Source organism: Labrus bergylta, chromosome 15, assembly GCF_963930695.1.
Source record: "Labrus bergylta chromosome 15, fLabBer1.1, whole genome shotgun sequence".
In the NCBI taxonomy this organism is placed as follows: domain Eukaryota; kingdom Metazoa; phylum Chordata; class Actinopteri; order Labriformes; family Labridae; genus Labrus; species Labrus bergylta.
The window spans coordinates 18,834,505-18,861,974 of NC_089209.1; the positions used below are offsets into that span (position 1 = coordinate 18,834,505).

The 27,470-nt window shown below is 41.2% G+C and overlaps 1 protein-coding gene across 2 annotated transcripts in view; it reads right to left on the bottom strand.

Moving 5' to 3' along the window:
• Positions 1–27,470, bottom strand: part of LOC109989759 (kelch-like protein 29) — a 102,738-nt gene that overhangs the window by 26,746 nt on the left and 48,522 nt on the right. For both annotated transcript variants that reach the window (XM_065963750.1, XM_020641623.3), the window contains 5 exons: positions 26,666–27,193; positions 13,810–13,948; positions 9,682–9,878; positions 8,327–8,439; positions 7,688–7,834 (listed from right to left, as the gene is read on the bottom strand). In XM_065963750.1, the coding sequence (XP_065819822.1) occupies positions 7,688–7,834; positions 8,327–8,439; positions 9,682–9,878; positions 13,810–13,948; positions 26,666–27,193 (1,124 nt within the window). The remainder of the gene's footprint in view (positions 1–7,687; positions 7,835–8,326; positions 8,440–9,681; positions 9,879–13,809; positions 13,949–26,665; positions 27,194–27,470) is intronic.

Below are 27,470 nucleotides of genomic sequence, written 5' to 3' on the forward strand. Positions count from 1 at the left end.
ATAAAGAAACAAAAAGTAGGCATGAAATCAGAGTGTACAGAAAGCAAATCTGCCAGGAAAGATCAAAGACGTTTCAAATGAAACAAATTGAATCACAAATCCCAGTGGATCAAACACGCACGTCTTCAAAAAGACCGTATGGATTTGCTCCCAAAATGATTATTATTTCTGGCTTTTTTTTCATGTTTCATCGTGTTTGATAAAAGCCTGGGCTTAGAGGAGGAGACCTGATGGTAGTGAGACCATCAGATGATCACGTCAACACTGCTTTTGTCGTTTTTTTTTTACATTTTTGTTTATGTGCAGGACATCGACAGAAAAAACAAGAAAACATCTCCAGCAGCTTTTAATACACAAAGCATGACTGTCATTTATTTCATTGAACGATTTTAATCATTGTGCAAAAAAGCTAAATTGCATTTTGTGAAGTTTCCATTGAGATTCGCAAGATGTCTCAGTTACATGTATGCATTCAGTTACGCGTGAGAGCGTAGGAAATATGCGTCAGCAGCTGAATTAGGACCACATTCTGGTAAATCACAACCCCTTCAAGTCAAGAAGTGACTGAAAAAACATATGTAGCAGTCACATGGCTTTAAGATAGAAAACATCAAGACTTATTACAAACATATTGCAGCATTTATTTTAAAACATTTTCAGGACGGAGTGCATGAGCATCACAATCAGTGAACTAAACCATTTAATTGCCCACTTTGTCAACAACTATTACTGTGCATGGTTGTTCCATTGTTGCCTGTGTGTACATCTATGTATGCATATGAAGTATTGGTATGCACAATGGGATGGCAGGATTCACTGTTTCCACGGCAACTTTGTCAAAACTGTTGCCTTCCAAGTTTTTTTGGTTTGCCTGACTGCAACCCCAATGGGAGTCTGATCAATGTCAACTGTAAAAAGCTGGAAATAAGCGTGGACAGAGCGACACAGTTGGTTGGGGGATTGACCCCGCTGACCCTTCCACTCAAAATGACATAACCAATATCACACAGGGGAGAGGGCGACATAACAAAAATCAAAGAAATATCATTTAGACACTCTGACTCAGCATCTCCCTCTCTCAACAGAGGCCTTTTTTACTCCAGCATGTGTTCCATCTGTTTAAGACTGATGTATTGAGACCGGAGAGGGGGGAAATCAAAGAGCAGAGGACAGAACAGAGTGGAGGAGAGGAGAGGGAGGACCTTGCAAAAGAAAAGATGAGAGAGCTTCAGTAAAATAAAAGAGTATGTCAACAGTCCCTCTGCAGTCTGGGGAATCTGCTGTAACCTTCCTTGAGTTAACCATCAATCAAAGCTATGTAGTGCAAGCTTTACCATGCTGTGTGGAAGCATGTGGGGGGGAAGGCTGCATGCTCTGGATGACAGAACATGTTCAAATATGGAAATATGCACAGACGGCATGTTTCCGACTCATCTGCAACAACCTCTCGATTGATAACTCTCGGCTACAGGGAGTGTATCCCTGCAGACAAATGGTGGGACCTCTCATTTTCATCTCCTCACCTCTTATAGGCAATCCTATAAAGCCTAAAAACAGGGACTGAGACTCTTCAAACTTCTGTTTTTCTTTAAATGTCAAGATCATCTTTTTCTTAACTAATGAGAAGGAACATTTTTGAGTAAGTCTACTCCTAGCCTGTCCACTTCCACAAACATTTAACCTCTTCTATTTTATTAAGTTAATTTATGCAAAGTCCACCTGCTTATCCACGTGTATTCTGACATGCAATCCAGATAGCACTTTTTGACTACACTTGTGTAATGGTCTGTAAGTTGCACAAACCTACACACACTAACCAGGACAACAGTTACACACACGCACGCACACGCACGCACGCACGCACGCACGCACGCACGCACGCACGCACGCACGCACGCACACACACACACACACACACACACACACACACACACACACACACACACACAGGAAGTGAGAGGGTTGAGTGAGTCTGGTGAAAGGCAGGGATAATGTGTCTAACAGGGAACCTCTCAAAACTGTCAGAGGCAGCAGAGAAGCAGCCGGGAAGACGCCATCCTCTAACACTGATGACAAATGTCCGCTGAGCATTTCCTACTTCACTGCTGTCACTGAAGACTAACACCACTCACCGTGTGTGTGTGTGTGTGTGTGTGTGTGTGTGTGTGTGTGTGTGTGTGTGTGTGCGTGTGCACGTGTTGACTCAGTGCCACAGCAGCATCATAAAATGACAAGAGCATTCTAATCTAATTGCTTTGCTCAGAGCAGACAGGAATACATGTCTGCATAAAGATTTAAAAAGGGAAAGCCAATAAGGCAGCTTTGTATGATAGTATGAAAACTACACACACACTCAAGTGTGTCAAAAGTGTATGTTCAACAGAGTGCGTGCCCATGTTTAGCCTCACGGAGCTAACAAAGTCACTCAGCTGAAATGAACACCGCTGAGTGTTCTTTTCAAAGTGTGCAGGTTTACGTGTGAGAACACACACACACACGAGCCCCACAATGGACGAGCGAAACAGGCTCTCCAAAATGACACATGCTTTGGGTTCAAGAGATGCTTTTGTGTGTTCATTCATCTGCATGACTATGTGTGCGAATCAGCTTGAAAGACGCGGGGTGTAATGGATGACAGATGCTCAGTGCTGGTGCAATGTCTTCTGCTATGAGGCGTACTTGAGCATGACTTCATCACTAAAAGAAGAGGTGCATCTTTGCGCTCATTTAAGTTGAAATATATTCACACGACTTACTGCGAGTCGACAAAACCTTCCGGCCTTTTTTAAAACTCCCTGATTGTCTTTGACATCCTGTGACCCTCTCGCTCCTTCTCATTTGTTTTCTTTTTCCTCGTGAATCTTGGGAGGAAAAAAATGCTTCCTCAGAACAGATAGCAAAATATGTTAGCTTTCCATGTGTTGTTGAGCTCATGTAGCCTCTGTGTGTTTATTGAGCAGTCCAGTTGAAATGAGATGTGACTGACTCGCTCTAGATATGCAGCCGCTGCGGTTGAGTGACTGCACTTCAGCTGGCTGCACACATCAGGACTGTGTGCGCTCTGGGACAACAAAGGACTCAGATGAGGATGGAGGTCCGGAGTTCAGTGGCCTGAATCAGACCCTGTCCACACCAGTTACACCAGGGCTGATATATACAAGAGATAAACAGTGTTGTGTAAATGTTTTAACGCAGGACTGGGATTGAAGAATGACATCCTGTGCAATTTGTATGAATGCTTGTGTTTATGTTGCATTGGAGTTGGAGTGAGAGCAAAAAAGAGGAAGGAGGGAGGAGCAGCAGAAGAGGATGCAATGACCGCCTGCTACATTAATCTCCACTGCCTGGCTTTGTCTCCTCAACAGTCTGGACTCATCACAGATCTCACTGGCCACTGACTAAAAGTTCATTTTGTCAAGTTCTTTATTGGAGTTTGATCAACGTGACATGAAGCTTCTGATCCCCCTAAAACACAATAAACCTTTTCTCAGAGGACGCAAAACGATTAAAAGTGCCAGTTTTAAACGCGGAGAGAGTGACTAAATTAAAAGTGATGCTTGTGGGGAAAGGGTCACTTGTAGTTGTGAAGGTAAATGAATCGTAAAAATGCGAGGAACACTTGGTTTATATCCTCACACAGCCTCAAAGCATCTCTGTCCTTTGATAATTCTCCGCTCTGGAAACACACTGATACCATCTTTTGTTTGGGAAAACAATTTCCTTTTTCTCTTAATGAGTGCTGGAGGCAGAGTGAGACATTCTAACAGTCGATTGTACAAATCAAATAAATAATAACTAATAAATAAAAAGTATGATGAAGTAATACTTTCAAAAATATGAATTTAGCTAAAGGGGAAGCAAATGTTGTGGCAGGCCAAATTTTGTCTAATGAATGAACAGTTGGTCCATGCTTACAGCACAACCCCTGCTTTTTTAGCAATGAAATTCCACCTTGAATTAACTAACTCCTTTCAGCTGTCACATTAGTCTTCAAAGAGCCAATTCATCAGCCTCTTTTGTCAGGTCGAGTCACATGGTAAGATATATTTACTGTTTGTCTGATGAAGGTCTCGTACCGTCAAGTTGCCACTCAATGTTTATTTGCACGTCAAACAGTGTGGGGGAGTTTACCTTTAGGTTTTTCATGGACACATTGCTCTCTAACACACCTGTCTTATGAAAAAGATCTGCAGAAGTTTTTTATTTAAAAAAAATACATAGAAGAAATAAGAAAATAAGAAAACCATAGCCATTCATTGTAAATGTATGTGCAATATGAAGCCATGAGTTAACTAAAGTGTGCTAACATTTAGCCTGCTTACACAACAGGACAATTTTGTCCGCCGCTTGCGCTAAATGGTTCTTAATCATGGTGCGTTCTTATTGATAACTCCCTCCAATAAACGCGAATGGGGAGGGGATGGAGGTGTGTCGCTGGAGGAGAGCGGAGGTTTCAGAATAGTGGATGCGTGGCCAAACAGAAGTTTATTTTGGTTTCATGCTGGTGCTCAAGGGCAACATCTACTGGATCAAAAAGTCACACATTCTTCTTTTAAGATATGATTCTTTAGATGAATATGTTGAAGTGGGGCCTGAATGAGGTCCTATTTGGGGATTTGTCGGAGGCCAGCCTGTTATAACTGCAGCCATGTGTCTGTGGTCGTCACACAAAAGACTGCTGGAGTAGTCTCAGTGAAATAGTCTTTTTGTAAATGAATATGCTGGCTTAGAATCAGCCTGTATCTAAAATGAGTAACAAGGTCAACAGGGTCACAGTAAATGCCTACACACAAGTCCTCAACACGGCACTTATATCTAATTGTAGCAATGAGGGTCTAACGTTTCTTTTATCTTTTTTTTTTTGTGGAGTAAGAAACATTAATGACTGGGATGCAGCTGAAGAAGAAGAAAGTGAAAAAAGAAAAAGGAGAACGTCTTTTGTAGTTCTTATTCACACATCAGACAGTCTTGGCCATGGGTTAAAAAAAACTCCCGATAATGGACACCTTGTCAGACATTATCTCTTATGTTAAGAATGAAAGTAAGAACAAACAGCCAGCCTGGCTCTGTCAAAAGGTAAAAACTAAATATACCTGAGGAACAGTTGTATGGACATTTTTATTCATATCTCAGAAATAAAGCAGATGCTGTAGATTATTTTCCTCCAATGACTACTCTCTTCACGTTGTTCTTTTTTTTCGTTTCTTTTCTTCTGAAGTCTTTGTAACACTCCTCTTCACTAAAATCCAATGACACACATTCACAGATCTAAAACTGAATCAGCTCTCTGTCTTCACTCGGTGTCTTCGTGTCCCATAAAACTATTATTCACGCTCTAACACTCTGGCTCTGTCTCTGAGCGATGTCCGGGCTGTTTCCTGGTTCCATCACATGTTAGAGACAGCAGAGCGGAGAGAGAGAAAATTGCATATTATTTACCCAGCATCTTTCAATATGCCAGTTTTCCACTCAAAACTTGGCCTAGCGGTTAGGTCATGCCCCATGTACCGAGGCTATAGTCCTCCAAGCCGGCAGCTTAGTTTCAATTCCGACCTATTGCACCTTCTCTGCTTGTCATTCCCCACTCTCTCTCTCCCTTGTTTCCTCCTCTGTCCACTGTCCAACAAAAGTGTCACAGGTTCTGGGGGGAGTGATTTCCTGCTGCTCTCTGACTCCACACAGGGAGAAGGGAATGATGAGCTGATGCTGGACCATGCGTATAAACTGAACCCTTCTATCCTCTCTGCAGGCCTGCTGGCTGTTTTTCTCGAATAAGACTTGTGTAAATCAGTGTAGTGATGAAAGATACAACAGAAAACTCAAAGTACTTGGTCTTTTTCGATTCTCTGATTTTTTTGAAATTTTCAAAATCCAAAACAAAAAACGCCAACCAGAATGTACACTTTTAGACACTTCAAATCCATTATTACCCCTTTACCTTTTCTGAAGACTATTTCCTTTTTAATATAGTTGATTCTTCTACCTGGATGTCATGGCTGTGCACGGTGGAACCAATCCACTGGATTAGAACACAGCGGTTCTTTTTTCATCTTTCTCTTCATTTCCTGCTCGCTTGTTCCTGTCCTACTTCTTGTTCTCCCTTAACCTCTTCCACCTTCCTGCATCTCCCTCTCTCTTCAGACTTTACGACGCTGGTTGTCTCGCCTCAGGAACCAGAGCGCTTGACTGTTAAGACAACCGAGGAAAATTTCCCATTCCTTTTTCTTTTCCTACATCCTCTGAGTAAGTCACCTCTGCACCTCTGCATTAGAGTGTGAGATTGTGAGATTGCAGGAGACTGAGCTGGTAAGAGCTTTTTGGTGTAGATGACAGGGATCACATGTTTACCCTAAACACTGTACATCAGCCTTGTTTTGAAGTGGCAGAACCACAGATTCAGATTTCCTTTCAGTCAAGACGCAAACTTAAATTGGAATTATAAATACATTAATAACCATCTTCCTTTCAGCTGACATGAGGCCGTTCTTCCTCTCTTGCTGCTTGATGAGGAATCATTAATCTGAAGTAACGACTCCTCCACTGATGGAGCTCAGTTTTATTTGATGATAATCTCAGCGCCACTTTTATGTAAAACATTTGAAAATCATCATCTTCAAATTGATCGTTTTGTCTGAATCCATTCAAATCTCATGATCAGCGGTTCTTTCAGTCCATTGATCCTTTCATGGATGTTGGCTGACGCTCTGATCTTGAGACTTATCGATTCCTCGTTTGTTAAAATCTCACTTTGTGCATCTCATTGCATTAGCTCACTACAGGAAGAAGACTTGATCATGTTTAACAGCCTCCAGGAATAAATCAAACACCTGTTAGGACAGTGGATGTTTCTGGGTTTATTTTTCTGCCCAACAGTATTTCACAAGTGTGAACAAGTGTAACTAAAAATTTGATGGACACCACCCACAGAGAACGAGTGACATGTCTGCTTTTCATGCTCCTCCACTGATAGACTCGGTTTTATTTGATGATAATCTCTGCGCCACTTTTTGCTGAGTGCACCTGTAAGAGCTGACAGGCAGAGTCCAAAGAACAACCACACATGAGGCGGGCTAAACTGTTACTTTCAGACCGATTCAGACTCGATTTTTGAGTCGCACGACTGATTCTGAGGTTATGCCAAATATCAGCCTGCGTGTAGTTAGAACTGACCAGTTGGATTTTTTTTCTGGCATGTTTTGTCATGTATGGAGGTTAAACCAATAGGACCCAGTTGCAGACTTCAAAATATATTATTTAATAAATCCAAGCAGCTTACTGGTTCATATACCAAGAAATTTCATTCCAACAAAACGTTCCAACAACTCCAACAAGCTCAAGAAAATGCAAGGGAGCAACAAGGAGAACTGCATGAAAATCCAAAAAGAAACACGGGAACAAAGGCAGAGCAAGGAAAGACTTGCCTCCTCTGTACACCAACACAGGAGTTAGGGATTGAGACCACTATCAGAGCTCTCCTCAGGAAAATGTGGGTGTGGTCAAGTTTGTTTGACTGACAGCTCTGTGTACCTGTTCATTTTGAAGAAACCTTAATACAGCTCTGCAGACATAACGTATCTGTACTGTCAGAGGGAGCAGTGCTCATTTAAAAGTAGGCCTACACTGTAGAATCTGAGAAAAAAATACACACACTTTACAATCAGTCATCATCTCTCTTATTTTTCATTACCTGCACTCTGGAGTCGGGGTCTTGTTTGATCCACTTGATGACCGTCTCGTAGACCAGCTCCTCAGCCTTGGTGTTGAGACTGTCATTGGACAGGTAGGACACCAGATCCTCCTTGGACACACTCAGAATCTCTTCCTGTCCTGCCACCTAGGACAAATACATTATTTTTAATAACTTATAACACATATGCATGTGTAAATAATTGATCTTATTACAAGTCGATGTAAGCAAGTTGTAATGAAGGCTAATAGAGGATTTGATCATTTGTACATTTATTTGACTTTTCCAGTCTGCATACTTATTGATCAATCATCAATATGGTGGTATAACGTTCCTCTGCAGAGAGGTATATTATTACCATGCTGAATGATGAACTATCTGCAATATTTTCTATGAATGCTTTGTTCATTGTTTAGCTGCATTTTGGTATTTCTCTCCTGATATATGGTTTACTTTAAAATGTGACCTCAAACAAAGCTTTTCTAGCTTTTTGCAGATGTTTCTGCAAGAGCAAAGGGTTACAAGAAGAATATAGAATACCTTAGCTTTGCTTAATGATGTCTACAGTTGTGATAAAGGAGCTGTCATTTTATGGATAGTAGCAGTAATGTAGAAAACGTTTGACAAATCTCTACCCACCTCGGGGAAGTTCTGCAGTGCGAAGGCTTTGGCCATGTTGTGGAGCTCGGTGCAGCTCATGGCTTCGGCCATAGCCAGCACTCCCAGACAGTTAGCTGCAGTCAGCTGTTTCTCTGCAGTCAATAAACCAGGTCAGAGACACAGAGAGAGAGAGAGAGAGAGAGAGAGAGAGAGAGAGAGGACAGAGACACAGGATGATTGGTTAAGATAGAAAAAACTCCACTCAGACATCCATTAAAGACTGCAGAGGTATAAAAGCGAAGACAGATGGAAAAATCAGCTGAAGGCAGCTCAGACTCTCAGTCTAACAGGAATGATATCTGCTTGAGACTAAGAGACACAGGTATAATAACCCAAACAGCTTTGAGGGGGGAAAGAACAGGGGGCATCAATCGCTCACAGCCCAGGCAGGAGGTGCTGGATGTCTGGGAGCCGCATTCAGGATTAGCTGGGCCACTTTTTAAGTAGTCCTATCAGATCTCAAAGTCTACTACACACATACACACACAAACACTACATGGAACGAACCATATATCCAGGCCAGCAGGAAGAAAGCCCACAGACTTGTAAAAGTGCAGGATTTATACTGCTGTGTCTGTAATTCACTTTTTTTCTCCACACATCACTTATGACCATAGAGAAAATGTTTGTGATGTGTTGTTAACACACACACCTGCAGGCAAACACACAGAACAACTCGACACCAAAAGCCGTCTGTAAACGTCTCTGTTCAGCCATTTTAACAGATAAAGTTATTTCACTGTGCATGCTTGTTCACTGGGAACATTGTGTTGCACACTCCTTTCAGCAGACTCTGCTGGTTTCAAGTTTCATTTGGTGCACTAAAGTGTGCCTGAATAGATGGCTTTACTATCTGAACATCTTAACTAACAGTACACACTTGAAAACATGATCATTTTTTTTTTTTTTTTTTTTACATCTGTTAATGAAAAGGGTTTTCAACACAGATAAGCGTGTTGTTGTTTTTTGCCAGAATCCACAGTTCTAGAAGAAAAGTCAAAAGTGTAGAGTTTATGTAGATTGAGGAGTTGCTATTCCTCCTTATTGTGTTTGTAATACCTGACACAGTGTGAATGTCTTCTTCGTCAAGGACATGGCATGTGCGTGTACTAGACCTCTTCAAATCAGCTGAAATATCACTGAGTTGTCGAGGAAGAATGGACTGATGTCTCACTGTCCTTCCACCTGATGAAGTCTACAAATGACTAATGTTTTCCGTATCAAATGGGAATAACTGATGATGACTTGCAGACATAACCATGTAAAAATAGTACCCACACCCACACACACCCACACCCACACACACACCCTCCTGTGCTCTCAGCTGCTCCTACCTAAGAAGGAGACGCAGACTTTACAGAAGGTGTTGAACTGGAACTTGTTGGCGGCTTCCAGCAGCGTCTTTGCGTTGGCCGAGTCGATGACCAGCGATCCCGTGTAAACGAACTCGAGCAGCATCTCCAGAACATCTGCACTGATGTTGCTCATGTTCAGCTCCAGCACCTCGCCACTCCTCGTCTCCCCTGATGACCTGATCAACCAATCATGTCAGAGAGAAGCAAGTTAGGAATACTATGAGAGGAAAAACAAGGAAACAAGAAAAAAAAAAAAAAAGAGGAGTAGGACACAGATACAACGACAACAGCCAAAACACATCTAGGCCAGCACGAGAGTGTGGAGAAAATAAGAGAATCATTACACAAGAGCAACTTAAAGTGAAAAAGGGACAGAAACTGAACTTTGGATGGTTTCTACTTCTCTACTATTTAACTATGTTGCTGCATCTGAAACAAAATGTCCTCTCTGCACAAAGATTAAACAAACATTATTGCTTTGTTTCATGTATGCATAGTTTTAGAGGGGGACATGCATACATGGCAGGGTACATACAAACTATCAGACAGAAAACAGAGAAAGAAACAGACAGCACAGTTCAAACATGACAGAATGTAAAGGATGCTGTTAGTGAGTCTACATCCCTGATGTGTGTGTGTGTGTGTGTGTGTGTGTGTGTGTGTGTGTGTGTGAGAGATATCAGAGCAGAGTACCCACTCAGTTTGATGTAGTGTCAGAGGTGCCAGGGAGTGCTTGTATTAGCAAATTAAACAGAATATGATCACTTCATACTTCATAATGCAGAGCCTGAGATGTGCAGGGGGAAGGGCGGTCTGCTCTGAGAACTTCTGAGGTGAGTCCCATTAGGACATTCAACAGGGGTGGGTGTTATAAATCTGACCACCTGTGTTTAATGTCCCATGTGAAAACAATCATCTACTCCAGGGCAATGTAAATGGAATCACAGCTCTGCAGAATGTGTAACCCCTTTCTACGTCGCCCCCCTTCAGCTGTGGACATCTTTATAAAAGGGAGCCTCCTTTAAGATGGAGGGAGGCTTTTTGCTCCCGTCACTCATCTTAGTGCAATAATGCTGCTCTGTCTATTTGTGTGTGTGTGTGTGTGTGTGTGCTAGTGTGCAGGTGTGTCTTACGCATTCAGTGAGACACAGACAGCAAAACAAACAAGATGAGACAAGTGGATGAAGAGAGAGGAGAGAGGGGGAGAGATTTGGTGGGAGGTGGGGTGGGGAGCAGGAGGCAGTGTGAGACGGTTTCTTCCACAGGGAGCCAGCAGCCATCCTTCTGAGGGACGGGTTGGGTTGTTCCATGACTGTCATATAATATCCCCCACATCAGAAAAAAAATAAATAAATCCACCATCACACCTGAACAGAACCTTTGTCCCCGCTGCAACACTCATCAGCAGCCTGTAGTGTATGAACTGAGACATTAGTCGTGATTTTAAAGCACACACTGAGGAGGTGAGAAGGACATCCAAAAATAACTGAAAGACGATAGTATTTTTCTCTTTTTCCTCCTGCAAAGCAAAAAACCACAAAGTGTTACAGGGGGGGGTTGTAAAGACAGAAGGAGGGAAGGAGTGTGGTTCAGGGTTTAAGTGATGGAGGGAGAAAAGATAAAGGAGAAAAAGGACTAAAAAAGACAGCACGCTCACCAACCTGTTTAATCAGTGCAATGGTTAGTGCAGTATGGACCAGCTCCTGTGGCAGTTTGTTTAGCCTGAGCACTGGTGTTTTTGGAAATGATTTTTTTTTTCCTGAGCTTCTTAAGAAGAGATGGATATTTATGCTGTGTTTGATTGCAGACTTGAGTTCAAACATTGAAAGAGGGAGTTATGAAGGACGGGAGAGACAAGGGAGGAGAGAGGTGGGCGAGAAGGGAGATGAAGTACTTAAAATACAGCGAGTCAAAGCAATGTTGTAATTGAAATGTGAGGGGAGTATTACAGTGTCCTGTCTCCACCTCAGGCTCAGAGCAGCAGCAGAGGGCTGAGCAGTGCTCTCAGGGCTCAGCTGCAGTGTTCACACAGGGCCAACACTGTAATGAGCTTTAACACAGCTCAAAGTCATAACACTTAAAAAACATGGGCTCACAGAGAGAAACAAATGGTCAGGAGTACTTTTAGACTCTAGAGCTTTAGACATCACTGTGGTGTATAGATGCAGTGATCATATATAATATACCTGCAGAGCACACTGGTTGAAATAAACTGGAGGGGAAAAATTAGATGATCCGGCTCCCTGTTCAGCGCATTGGCCCTTAACGGGGAGAGCTAATGGGTTTGGGGATGGGGGCAAATGTGTGCGTATGTGTGCATTTTAAAGCAGGATGACATCCTGCAGGTGTCATGGGGTAAGAGGGCAGTTTGATTGGGCACTTACTGCAGGGGAGTTATAGAGCAGTAAAATGCAAAACAAGCTTCATGTCAAGAACATTTGATCACTCACATTTTATCGGGACCTGACAAGACTAGGACACCAGTGAATGCCTTCTGAATGATATGGGCAAGAAAGGGAGGAATATGGAGAAGAAGGGCGCAATTGTGCTTCAGCACGTTACAGATCAACTTTGTGAGTGTGAGTGCGCCCGAAGCCTCTGTCACTCTCTCTCTAATTCGACTTCAGAGATATGGACAGCTCTGAGCCCAGTGGAGCCTTTGAAAAAGTGAACGGGCAATGCACAGGATAATCACAGACGGCCTTTAGCTCTATTTGCTCCTCTCTGACCAGGCCTGAGACCTTCTGCCTAGCTTATGACGCCTTACCTTAACCTGCTCTTATTTACACCTGACTGTCTCACTTTGTGGTGAAGAAGAGGCTCACACGAGTCATCTGATGGACAGGTTGACCAGCATGGGGGCTTCAGTTCCCTTTAAAGTCTCTTCAGTCTCTAAGGCAGCTGCTTTGCTATTGTCAAGGTCAAAGGAGGACTCATGGAGATGAGGGGTCCTTGTACAGACGAGGCTCTGTGGCTTCTCTACCTCTGTTCTCTCTCTGCTCTTCCTGCCTGCATCCACATAGAGGAGGAACAGGTGTATCAGTGTGAGTTTAGCAGCAGATAAGCAGCTCCCTGCTCTCTGATGAGCTTCACAGTGAATGCAGTGTGGCTGCAGGTTAAAGAGGAAAACATCCCTGAGGCATTACGGCTACAACCCGACTGTGTGTCTTTCTGTTTGCTTTATCTTTCCTGACTTGATTCCTCGCCATGCAAATGAGAACAAGGTTGAAAAACAACTCTGGGAACAGTGTACTCTCAATCAGGCTTAAAACACCTGCAGGGATTTAAAGTGAGGATGAAGTCTAGAGGGAATTATGTTATTCACTCTCAAAACAAGGCAGATTCAAAAATAAGGAATTTCACTTTAAGACTGCCATACACACGTCTACAGACACTTCAAAAATCTGTACCACACACACATGCGAGGAAAACAGACCATAAAGACACAAAAATGGCATATGAATGGAATAATACTGGGGAATACTTCGATCACATCAAATAAATATGTTAGTTTAGGGTGGTTCTAATCTGGGAAAGTGGAGGTCCACTAAACGGTCTTACATGTGCTTTGTTGTCTTTGTTTTGTGACTCTAAAAATGTTTTTTTTTTTTTTTTACTTTAGCCAAAATTAATTAGCTGACCAAGAGGCTGTTTAGTCTGAATTAGTAACAGAAGTACAGAAGTACTTATTGAGACAAAAATACCTGCGCTGACAGCAGACAGTGTGACTTGAGTGAATTATCACCCGAAGTGTAAAATGTCTGATTCTTCTATTTTGGCCCTTTGTCCAGTTTTAAATCATCCCCAGTCATGGAACACTTTCTCTGCTCATTAAAATGGAAATGTGTTTAAATTGCCCTACATGGGGAGGAAAGGTAATGACGAGGTTTGACCTTTATTCTCCACTTTCAGATACATTCATTTAAGTGGGAAGAGGAAGGAATGGCTGCTGGCCCTGTGATAGGAACCAAAGTCTTCACACACCTGCAAGAGAGAGAGAGAGAGAGAGAGGGGGGAAGGGAAAAAAAAGCGACACAAATGCGCCCTATGAAAAGAACAGATTGGATCAAGAGCTGGTGTGGGGGGGGGGGGGAAGAGAAGGCAAACCTTTTCACCAGGTCCTTGAAATACAAGCTGCAGGAAGCTAGAACATTTTGGTGGACTTCAAACTCTTTGCCTTCAACTATTATTTTCAGGTCTGTAAACTCTTTCGCTCTGCGCTGCTGGTTCAACTCCTTCAACATCTCTGTGGAACAAGAAAAACAAACAGACACACCACATTTGGCTTTAGAATCTCTTCTGTACATACATGAGCAACAAAAGCATGGCAACATGTAACAGATCAGTCTGTTGAGAAAGTGCAGACTGTGGGACACAGTGTTACTGAACAGTCTTTAAAAAGTCTTTTAGAGGAGAAGTAGTGAGTGCACATGTTCAGTGTTTCAGCAGATGTATACTGTGATACAAAAGTGTATATGTGAAAAAAATCTATACTGTAATGAGAAATATGCATGCTTGTGAATAACATAGGACTGGGAATGGTATCAAAAGCTTTCATTATTAATGGAGAGATATTTGAATAAGTGTATTTGACCTCTGCTAATGTTCACTGCTGAGCTACAACTTCACTGACTGGAAGCTGAATGAGATTAAAAAGCATCAATAGAGATGTGAGGAGAAAACAGAGACTGTTGATGCATTATTTATATTGAAATACACTTCTTTGGCTTCACACAAGTGCCTTACTTGGTGAGAAGTTGACCTTCAAATGATGCTCAATGAGAAAACAATTGCTTATCCCAAAATGCTCATATCTGCTTCTTTTCTCTCTCTCTCTCTCTCTCTCTTTGTTTTGGTTTTGAAAACGACAAATCCCCCCCCCATCCCACACCCAGCCTCGTCCTTCTCGCCGGAGAGAATAACAAAACAAAATCTGCAAACAGTGTGCTGTTGAGGGCCATGGTACTCAATAGGATGTGTAATGTGGAGTGGCAGCACCAGGTAAGGCCCAGCCTTACTGTAGTGTTAAGATGAGGGGAAGCTGAGAGGGAGAATCAGCAGGAGATGAACAACTTGTTCTGCAGCCTCAGGAGGGTTTAATTACATGCGCAGAGATCGGACCGTCTTGTGCATACAGTCTATGGTTGTACGTGCACCGGTCACAGTGTATAAACATCACCATCTCGTCCACTCATTTAAGGTGAATTATCCAGAGAATATCCTGCTGCGCTCTCACATCAGCTCACTCAAGACTTTTTGTAGAAAAAATACTAGGGGGCTGTCAGGAGAAACTCCGGTTAAAGTCAGAGTGAAAATTTTGGCTGTTTGCGTTCACACATTCAGCTCCTCCTGGAAATATCAGGAGTATTTCAGGACTTTTTCTGCAAGTGTGAAAGCCTTTATAGAGAACTACAGACACAATAATGTGGATGATTACGGGAGAGCCAGCCTCCACACTGTCGTCAGGATTTATTGAGACTGCAGGGTGAACATCCATATGGCAATCTGCATCAAAGAAACATAATGGACTGCTAGGGAAAGATAAGAAAAGGATACTTGATGATTTAGATAATTGAGTTGGAAAACCCTGCTTGTTCATCACAAATGTTTAGTTCTCTCTCTTTACAATGTCTCAACAGTACTTTCAACAGTTCTTGACAAATCTAAGAGGAGAAGTACACTGATTTGTTGCGAAAGAGAAACAGGCAAGATTTGGTAGCTGAATATGTTTTTTATCTTTATGCAGCCATTAACTGTTGGAAATTAATAAGAAAATTATCGAAAAAAATTAATTCACTCATTCTTACTGAAATAAAGGGGTTGAGGTCTGAGTTCATGTCAGACTCAAAGCAGAGATTTAATTATCCCAGTACGACACTCAGCCGTCTGTTAGGTAGAAATATGCTCTCATTTAGTGCCTTCATTCTCCTGACTGACACTGTGAGCTCAGCTCTGAATTCATTCAGCAGATGAAATTATACAGAATAAAGACTCATGACAAATAAGGTGCAACTCAGAGGCTCACTTTGATGAAAGTCTTTTAAATGAGAGCTGCATCCTTCAGAGTTTTTGTATCAAAGGATGAATGAGCAGAGAGAAAATGACCTGGTTATTAAACATGCTGAATACAGAAGAGAAGAAAAACACAATAAGAGATCCAGTTTTTGACAACATGTCTGTTGTATTTGGATTCAATGCACAGCCGCATGAGTAAGAGTGAGCCGTACGTTCACATTCAAAAGACTGATGTTTGCCTCGTCTTTCATCTCTCTTTCTCTCAGTCTCTCTCTCCACCTCCCTCTCTACCTCTGCTGCCAGTTAGTCGGCCAGCTCTCTGATTACTGTGCGAGTATGGACTGTGAATAGTGAACAAAAAGTTAGAGTTTGCATTTGTGAATCTCCAAAGACTGATATAGCTTTCACCTCCAATCAGTCGCAGCGTGTAGCATCTGTTTACCCCGAGAATAGAGAGAGTGAGAGAGAGAGACATAGAACTCAGCCTGTCAGCGAACAATAGCCGCCTCCCTTGGAGCCTTACAGACACACCTAAACGCTTGATGGAAAAGATAATCATGGACCTATAAAACAACTCATCAACACCGGGGACCATGAAACTGCACATGGCGTCCCCTTTTTGTTAGCTTTGGCATTGAGGGTTTTAGCCGCGTTCAATTGGACCAGGGCAGCTTTGTAACAGCAGACGACTCAATACTCTTTAAGAGAAATCTATTGAGAGGAATCTACATGGATGAAGAAGAAGTACGGGTTTGGGAATATTGTGAAACGGTTTTGGAGTAATTCATAGGGAGAAAACAGAAACATGTTGGCATAGTTTCTGTCCTCCAAGCTTTTCACTATCGTACTCAGGGCCTGAGCTGGCTCTTCCTGATTGGTCGACACAGCGCACAGGAGGAATAACAATAAGGCCGACTCTGCTGCTCAGCCTGGTAACTGTACTGTAAAACATCTGAATGCTGAGGCCAATGGGGCCCTTTGCGTGATTTCCAGTAACTTATCAGAGTGCACCATGCCTCCCTTACTATTGGGTTAAGTATTCCTCTTACTGAGCTGTGATTGGCTGCAGGACAAGGGCGAGACTGCACATGATTGGCTGCTGAACTTGGAGACATTTTAAGGTTTTGTATTTGTTGGACACGTGCCTCTGCGGAGCCGACATTTTGTATTTACTCAAACATTTAAAACCGAGCTACATGTCGATACAATTAGTATTTTTTCAGTATTTTTTTTAGGTGCTCTGCTGCAAAAAAATGTCTTAAATGTGGTAAAAAGAAAAAAAGGCAATAACTAGGTGCAGCATGCGACGCTCAGAACAAGGCAGGGTTATCATCCAGAGATGTTTAAGACCCTTCAGATGATGACTTGAGTTACAAAAAAAACATTTCTGGAAACTGTTGGGAAATGTTTTTATTTATTCCACGTTTCAATCTATAACTGTTTCATGCAAGTTTATAAATTGATAACATTAGACTAGACTTTATAAAAATATAGAGATTAAAAAAGTCTTTCAGATCAATTGGAACAGGACTCAGATTGTTTTCAACTTCAGATGTGATGCACATGTTGTCATATTTCACTTTTTTTTAAATTAAATTAATGAGTGAAATGTTGGATCTTATTTCATGTCCATTTGTTGTTTGTGACACACTAAAGGTGACATGTTTATGTGAAGGGTGCATCTCAATGATCTAAATAGAACAGTTCCTCTTATTGAGTGTCTGCAGCTCAGGTTAACCTGAAATAGTCTACCTGATTATAACAGCTGGATGAATTCAGCAGCAGATAGAAAACTGATGTCATCTTCACTCTGACACTTTTATTCTCTTTTCAACTTTCAACAATCATTTCTCACCAGTGCTCACTGTTAAATGACCCTGAACTAAACATCCCTGAACAAGCCAACATGAAGACTTCAATACAACTCATCCTATAATGAAGCAGGGAATCATTGTTTTTTACTCTCTAGGTGAAAATTAAATAGTTTAGTCATCAAAACCACAAGTTAGAGAATCAATGGATGAAAAAACATAAAACTTGAAAACAGCCTCTTCTTCATGTCAGTTTAGTGAAAGGATAACATTTTTCATTTAATAAAATAAATGAAAATAGATAAAAGATTTACATTTTGTTTAAAATGTTACACAGAAATATATTCTCACAAATGATTGCCACGTCATTATTAAATATAAATCAATGTTTTCTTTGGGTTAAGGCTGACATGCTGAAATGATTTTCGTATTTAATATTTAAAACGCTATTATGAACACTGATGATGTCTCCTACATAAGAATGATATCAAACTGAGGAATAATAATTCAAAGCCAAAGATGAACTGATAATGAATGGATCAACTTTGTAAAAAATAAAAATTAAATAAGATGTTCTTCAATTAATCTTTAATTCTGTGTTTTTATTGCACATTGATATTAATAAAATATCATTAATAAAATGAATAATAAAAAAAAAAGTTTATAGTGTTTAAAGTTATTATTAATGTCTCAATTAAATGAGATGTGTTTTCATTAAAAGAACACGTATTTTTTTTTTCTTTGCTTTTGTTTAGTTTAAACTGAAATGAAAATGTTCAACATTTCAAAAAGTTAAAAAAAAAAAAGGCATTGACATTTCATGTGTTTCTGTTCGATTGGTTATTTATTATTTCTTGAAATTAGCTTTTTGTTTCGCTCAGTTGTTTGTGTAATTCAAGAAAAAAAGAAGGAAGACTGTATGGAAATAAAATAAATCGGAATTTAATTGTCATGTTTTTAATTTCAGTATTTCAATCCCTTTACTTTAGCCCTCATCTTTACATCAGAAAAATATAGACAGTCATTAAATTATATTGTATTAATATAATAACAGTGTAGCTTACTCCTCTTCTAAGCTTTCAAAGAGATGAAAGGTTTCAGCTCAATATTTCACTACTTGTATTCTTCGGGTATAACTCGGCAAACATTCGTCCACAACATTATATTTTTTAAGATTTGTTTTCATGTTGAATTATTTCCCATTCAAGATTTTGGTAGGAATATTTTGAGAATCGTTTTAATCTGAAATGTAGAGTCATTTAAAAACACAAGAAGACGTTTAATAATTAATTCTGATGCTCAAATGTTCATGGAATGTTTTTTTTTAAATGCCTGCCAGTCTTTAAAAATCATTTATTTTAAACATTTAATACTTTTATCAAAAATACAATCCCACTTATATTTATACAATTATTCTAAAAAAGTATTTTATATAAATGAATTGATGCTTTTATGTTTCTGTATTATTGGGGCTCATTTAAGTTACTGAAATAAATTATTTTTATACAGTTTCTTTTTTCGCACTCAAAGATTTATTTCTTCAAATATTTAACATTTTTCTGTTTGGCCGACACTACAGAGGAGGCCGGAGTACATGGTGAAATTATTGATGTGAAATCTGGCCTGTTTGTTTGAACAATTTTAAGCAACAAAGCATTTACTCTCTCAAAGTTTGCATTTTTAAACTATTTATTTAAACACTAACAAACTTTAACAGTGACTAAATATCAGAATTCAAAACAAGGCCATTAATGGAGTCTACATCTTGTGAATGACAATGATTCACAAAGATCCCAGGCCTGGATTTCTTTAAAGGCACTGTCCCTTTAAGAAGTGTGTGAGACATACCTCTAACAATCAAAGCCTCTTTCATTTCAGCAGACGTCTCAACAGTCTGAGTCTGCTCCCAACAAATCAGCTCATCGAGGCATCACAAGTCCTCGAGACCCCTCGAGTCTCTCCCCGCTCTGATTTCAGTCTATATAAAAGCCAATGATGAAGACGCATTATATATCCCCCCTCCTCCAATCTGCTGAGCCGAGCTGCTCGAGCCTCAGCACTGCTGTCAACCAGCCTGGACTGAACCAAGGGAGGGAACAGGGGACAAAGAGAGAGAGACGACTTTGTTGTCTTCTACAATGAGAATTCAAGAACACACCTGGAACACACACACACACACACACACACACACACACACACACACACACACACACACACACACACACACACACACACACACACACACACACACACACACACACACACACACACACACACACACACACACACACACACACACACACACACACACACACACACACACACACACACACACGATTGTCATGCTGCCAAGAATTAATGTAACAAACCTGTCCAGCTATAATAACATACAAAACATGTCTTGCTTTCACCTTGATGCTTTCTTTAATTGTTTGTGAAATAGTTTTGAGCTGACACACTCCTGACCACTTCTTTTATTAGCTAAGTTGAAAATGTCTTTACTAAAGTGTTGCTATGCAATATTTTCCATATTTGAAAGTCAGTTGATGACTCATTTAAATAAAGAAACCTGCTTTGAATGAGAAATTTAAAAAAATGTCCATGTACCACAAATAATTCAGTAGACATCAAATAAACGTCTTCCAACGCAACACAGACACACTAATGACTGTAATCATAAACACAACCTATTTCTGAGACATCAAATCAAAACCATCCCACACCCGCAAGATTTATTTACCTGCATCATAAATGTCACATCTCGGTGGTATAGGCATCACAGTGAACATCACTCAGACTATTCATCAAATATGATGAAAACATGATGTTTTTCTTTTTCTTTTTACATCCCCACAAAGGCAGCTTCATTTGCATTTTTGAGCTTTAGATGCTCTCCCTTCATTCATAATGCAGATTACCAGTCTGGTTATGTGAGATCTGCAGCAATAAAAATAGAAAATTATAATTCTAAAGGTGACAGATCTACAAATGAAGTGAGTGGGGCGGAAATATGGATAGATGAGATTTATTGAAATCTAAATTAAAAATTAAAAATGTCTCATTAGTCACAGCTAGGAGGATTAGTAACAGTTAGCCTTGAGGTTTTTCTGCTGCTTGAATCAGACTGATGTGTTCAGGGGGGGATGAAGGCTCTCATTGGTGCAATGACACTCATTGAAAAAGATATCCAATCCAATACATCCAATCATTACACAACAGTATACACACCTGAATGTTGTTTTAAAAATGTCAAACAGATGTCTTTTCATTTACAGATTACTTTTAATTTACTGTACCAAAAGCAGCCAAATATTCCTAAGGCAGAGATTTTCCTAAAACTATTTGAATTATTCCTTTATCACTGAGTTATTGTTGAAATGAAATCCTAAGGCTGCACAGTTTTCAAGGAATCTGTCCAAAACTAAACCAAACAGATGATGGATTAAGATTAATGAGCTGATAAGCACACTAGCTAATCATCTATTTATGCTTCTCTAAAAGGCCTTCAAATAGAGAGTTACTGCCTTTGTGTACCATTTATTTTTCTGTGCAAGCATTCTGATTAAAAGTTTCTTAGGAAAGCTTTATTAAAGAAAAGTCCCAGAACGTCTTACTTCTTATAAAAGCTGCTTCTGTGAGCAGAGATAAAATGTTTAAAGTCTACAGGCCCACATGCTTAAAAAGACAACGTTTTATTACAGACCCAGACTTACACATGAATGAGTGGATTGGCTTATTTTTCAGAGTGCCAGAAAGGCAAGATGCCAATAGGGATTTAAAAATAAATTGTTATTAGTTTGCCACAGAAATGTGTGAAATATTCTGCTGGAGCAGTATGCAGGACATTATCGTCAAACTCTCAGCACCAGGTTTACAATTCATCCTCCTCAAAACAGACGACTGTCACAGTGCAGAAACACAAGAGTAGCCATGCACGCACGCACGCACAAAAACACACAAATGGCCATGCTCACACAAACACACGCACACACACGCACACACACATCCATGCACACAGGAGTAAAACACAGACACAAATGGACCTTTAAACACATACACAAATATCGGAAGATAATGCTCATAAATTATAAATCTTGTGTTTATGAGAAGTGGCTGCTGTGTGTAGATAACGTGCTGTATTGCTTGGAGGGGATTTGATCAGAAGTGAGTGGGTGTTCAACACTCTTCCATCCTCCTGATTCATTAAAACTACTGAGTCACTATGTTAAAGAAATCACTACAAGGGCCAGAGTTCTGCCTTTATAATAAACACAGTAAATGAACAAGGCTACAGAGATGAATGATCTCAGACCATCAGGATGCAGGGCTCGTGGAAAATATCAATGCCACCTATAAGAGAACATGATCACAAACTTTGATTCATCAGTGCTTAAGAGAATCCGCGTTCTTATAAAGCATCCAATAGGTCTTATTCCTATGAAGAATTGAGACTTGCTCAGTAACAAATACAGTTTCCTGTCAGTCAGTTTGACCGGATCTCTTCAGCACTCACCAAGAAGAAGATCTGACCTGAAGCCACAACATCATGATCACAACAAAGATCCAACTCGTCTCTCCAGGCTCTGAGTGAGATGAAAACTCAGACTTAGGATGATACCATGTCTGGATCAATATATTTGTACGGGCTTTAGACGTGGAGGATTTTGATGGAAGTCCCTCAAAGCTGCAGCCTCAACATGAGAAGACATTCTGTAATAATCATCATGTTATATCTGCTGAGGAGGATTTAACTATATGCATTTTAAGGAGTGCACTACAAAGATCTCAATGCAATTCAAGCCATCAATATTTATCTTAGCTTCAGAAAATATATGTCTTTATATGCTAAGACTAAATGGAAACCTTCTGTATTTGTCCTTTCGAGGATTCCATCACGGGAGATGGAGTGAAGAAACAGAAAGACATTTGTAGAGGGGAGGACAGGTTGGGCGGAGAGAGGGACAGAGAGAGGGAGATAGAGATAGAGATAGATAGAGAGAGAGAGAGAGAGAGAGAGAGAGAGAGAGAGAGAGAGAGAGAGAGAGAGAGAGAGGAGAGTGTAAGTTAAAGGGGAGTATAGAGGATGGAGGTGTGGACTCGGTGCCCACTCTAGCGTGGTACAGAGCCGCCCAGCAGCTGCTCCTCAGCTGCATCGAGTCTGTGATGCATGTAAGAGCCTCGGCTGTCAGGCTCCCGGTCCTGCCACTGTGCTGCAACAGCTGAGCTTTATCCTGAAAATCTTGGTGATTAATGAAGTCGGCGTTCTGTGTGGAGGAGGTAGACGAGGAATGATCAATCTTAAGGAGATATCCGCTGTCCCTAAATTAACTGATGGAGGGGATATAACGTATGGGGCTCCTTTCCTTAAAAATACGATACGGGAGAGAAAAAAGGAGCGCGAGCAGCTTTTACTTCCTCTCCTCATGACAAGCCTCATGACAAGCCGAGGCTGCTCAGCCATTTCCTCTCCTCCCCTTTTTTCCACTACCTTCTAAAAATCAGAGTTGTACAAAAAATGTGAAGACATCTGCTGCTCTTACCAAAAATAACTTCTTCTGCACACTCTCTGCATTTCTAAAATAAGATGTTTGGGTCAATGTCATTAAAATGAACCTCTTATATGGACTCAAGTGCCAATGTTAGCCTAAAGCTGTGGGACTGTGTATTCATAAAGGAGAATTATCTGCACACAGAGACTCCACAGTGATAGGAATAATTTTCAACCACATTCATAATTTACAACATCCACTCCAGCTCTTATTTATTTCACTTCAGCTAAAAATAAAGCTTCCTAGAGTTCAGGAGAGAAAACAAGTTCTTGCATTTGTGTAAATTAAGCCTCTTCTGGATCGTCATAATCCAAGTTCTGCTTTAGATCCTCCTGATGTGATTAGCTTGAAGATAATCAGCAAGCACATCACCACTGGTTAATGTAACCACTGTACGTTTTCAGAGGATAGGAGAGGAGAGGATTAAATGAATGTGCTCATTGTGATTACTGATCTCAGTGCAGCTATCACAAACTGTATTTGATTTTTTGAAGTATGTGTTTGAAGGCCTGTCATGTTAGCAGAGTATTCTTGTCGTTTAATCAGCGTGACTACCTCTGCCTCTTAATATCGCTCAGAACTGAGATACTGAGATTTGTTGAAGCTCCTTTAGTTTAAAGACTATTATATAACTGGCTAGTTATATTCAATATGTACCTATGTCATCATCACTATTAATATATATTATTATTTTAAATCCAGTCACAATATGAACCAGTAAGCAGGTAAATTGAGCCAAATAAGATAGCCGGTTGTTTCCTTCATTCACTTTCCATAAAGGTGTGATACGTGTAAATAAAGGGGCAGCAAACAATCACCATCACATTCATAATTTAGTAGATAATTAACGTTTGCAAGAAAAGACAACCCACATAAGTATTGCCAAAACCACAATTATGCTCAGTCCCACGTTAAACAAACATGAACACAGGAGTAAGGCCAATAAAGCAGAAGAAGCAGTGACTGCAGAGGAAAGGTGAGCCTGCTCTGACTGTGAGGTCGTGCTGGTCTCTGTGTAACAAACTAACACACTGATCTTAACTCAGAGAGGCATCTTAATTACATCCACGAGCAGCTCCAGTGCTGCGTGCTCCCTGATGATGGCTGATGTGAGCCGACTGGAAGATTAACTTCCTGTGCAGACAGGATGAGGCACGCAGGCACAGTGCCGCTTGATTTTCATGCGACGGTGGACGTGTGTCCCTCTATCACACCAATAATGAGTTAGTGTGAACGTCTGTGTGCATGTGTGTGTCTCTACCTGTGTGTGTATATGTGACAGAGGCAAGAGAGGGTCTGCTGAAGTTCCAGTGAGGTGGAAGGAAGCGTTAAATGATGTTTGACATGAGAAGAGAGGCGTGGAGCGGCTGCACATGCTCAGTGCAGCAGCAGGTGTCTGACAGATGTGTGGGACCACAACAATTTAACTTCAAGGAAACAAATGTTCAGAAACACCTCATCAGCTACACGTTTTTCAGATTTTACGACGAAAAACAATTTTTTAGCACAACCACAACTCAGCTATCTAACGCCCCTCTCTTTGTTGTAGATCACGCAACGCGGGAAAAAGCTCGTACAGTCTCACTTTGAAGACATACAGACTGAACTGCAGGAGCGTACAAATCTACAGACTTTTCCTGGCTGATCTTCAACAAGACAGACATTGATTTTAATGACTCGTCAATAAATACACATTATCTCTGCAGTCTGCATCGCTCTCCTTCTCTCTCATGTCCACCCTTTCTCCTACTCTCGCCTCTCTGTGTCCCAGCGAGTCTCCACATTCCAGCTGTGATACCTGCAGCTCAAGCTACAGATGTTATTGAACATTTTGAAAGCTCCCCCACATTGTTTTCATCAGGAGAGAGGAGAGGATAGAAGATCGAGTGAGGAGTAGGGGGTGTGACAGAAATTAGCAACTGGTTAGAAGCTGTGGAGTTTGATTTGTTCACTTTGATAGGCAGCTCTGAAGACGACACACTCACGCAGATCACAGCCGGGTGACTAAAATATCTCAGTAGGTGATGAGGCTGAAGCCACACACACACACACACACACACACACACACACACACACACACACACACACACACACACACACACACACACACACACACACACACACACACACACACACACACACACACACACACGGCATTTCTACAACCATATGCAAACACACTGTACATAATGCCAGCAAAGGTGCAGATACACAAATCCACACAGACGAGCGCACAGTTGTTGATGCATCCACTGATGCAGTGAAGACAAATCGCTCCCTTTGAAGGCCATAAGCAAAGTGAAACATTTCAGTGTGATTTCTGTCACTGTGCTGTTTAGCTTTAAGGCTGAGAAGTGTCTCACAAAACATCCATGGCATGCAGTCACACCCAAGAAGCTAGAGTAAACCTTAAACACACATTTACACACACACACACCCGGCAGCCCGTTGTGCAGCTGGATAGAAGCAGAAGAGCTCCATCAGCTCTTTGGAGACATCAAGCCTCTGCCATCAAAAAGCCACAAAGCCTCCTCTGCATATCAGACCCTGTTCACATTGTGTCCACAGGCTCAGGCTTTCTTCTTCTATTAAGCTTAGCGATGCGACGTGATACAACTAGTAGGATTTGACCATTGCAGATTCTCATCATTCAAACGCCCAGGAGAGAGAGCAAAGTGGACAAATTCAACGGGGTACTGCCTAAACTTGAGGAATTTTAAGAAATCTTTTAGGAGGATAATTTATCAATTATTATTCCTTCAAATATTTCCACATGTCAGTCAGTGACACAGTAAAAGTTGAGTCCTTATTTCTGCACTTTGACCTTCATAGGGGACCTGACATGATTTTTAACTGTACGTTTTCTCTGCTGCGTCTTTGAAATCCATCGCACAAACTGAAGCCACACAACCTGAACAGACGTGAGTACCAACTCTGAAGCACCTTCACAAACACACAGCGAGTCAACCAGGCTTCAAATAATTGAGAGAAAACGTGAGGGCAGAGGCTGAAAGCTCTTAATGGCTTGTGTTTCACAGGCCTTTTGCCATTAAGAAGGATAAAAAAGATAAACACAGCACACTTTTAACCACGTTCAAAGCAAAACAGGATGGATACTGCCGGCATGAAGTCGTTCCAGATCAGAACAATTGGTTTGGAAGAATCCACCTAACAGTATCAGTATCAGGGTTTTCTTTAGTGAAAATCTGTCTCTGAGACCTTGGAGCGGGTTTGAAATGAATTGGCTCTGGTTGTATTAAAACAGTCTTGTTGTTTTATATTTATGGCATCTGAAATGGCTCTGATGCATAGAGGGGACAGGAGAGGGGACTATGTGTTTTCAATTCCAGCACAGCCCCACATAAAGGGAGGTCACAAGGAAAAGAGAGCTCAGAGTTCATTGATTTAATACCTAACAGCTCGCTGGTTTGGATTCTCTTCTGAGCTCAGGTTCTCCTCTGAACAGATCTGCTTTGACTCGGCCTTTAAAGGGAGTCGTTACAGGTTCAATATCTGAAAAAAAGTGAGTCTAAGAAAACCTAAAAAATCCACCTGAGGAGAGAATCATCTGATGCCGTCTGTGCTTACCTTTAGGATGTCCCGGGTCGCTGAACTTGTACTTCCCCATGCCGACTGTCCGCAGCAATTGCAGCTCATTTGGACCGTCCGGATTGTCTGCAGCTTGTCCAGCAGCCTGTGCTGCTAGTGCTGCTGCTGCTGCCTGTCCATTGGTCAAAGGTAGGTTGGGGGGCCGAATGAGGCTGGGGTGAGAGGTCACATGGCCATTGCTCATCAATCTGTGAGGGTTTGGAGGAAACACCTGGTTGGCTCGGGCAGTGAGGGCCGACGCTGTGACTGTGGGCTGAGGGGAGGCATACGGAGACTGACTGGGCATGCTCATAACAATCGAGGGTGGCTGCTGGGTGGACTGTGGCATCATTTGGAAGTGGGCCGTCATGAGAGGGTGCTGGGGGGGAACAGGTGTCTGTATGGATGGGTTAACTCCTATGATGGATGACTGTGCGGTCACACTGTGGCTGAAGGAGGGCTGATGAGGGAGGGTGTAGGTGTGGGGCAGGAGGCTGGGCTGGCTCACTGCTGCAGACCAGGTCAGACCTTTAGAGAAAAAACAGACATAAGGGCAAAAGAAAAGTTTAATAAACTGGAAAGCTTTTTCATCATAAAAAACATAGTAACATTTAGATGGTCGTATTTCTATAGACTAATTGGTAATGGCCTCAATACAACTCCAAACAAAGGAAACATAGAAGTGATGTACAGTCTGTACCCGAGGTCAACAATACCATAAGATTAAGATTTATTAAATCCGTCCTGTGGCTTGTTTCCTGCATGTCATTACCCACTCCCTCTCGCCCCAACTTCAAACTCTATC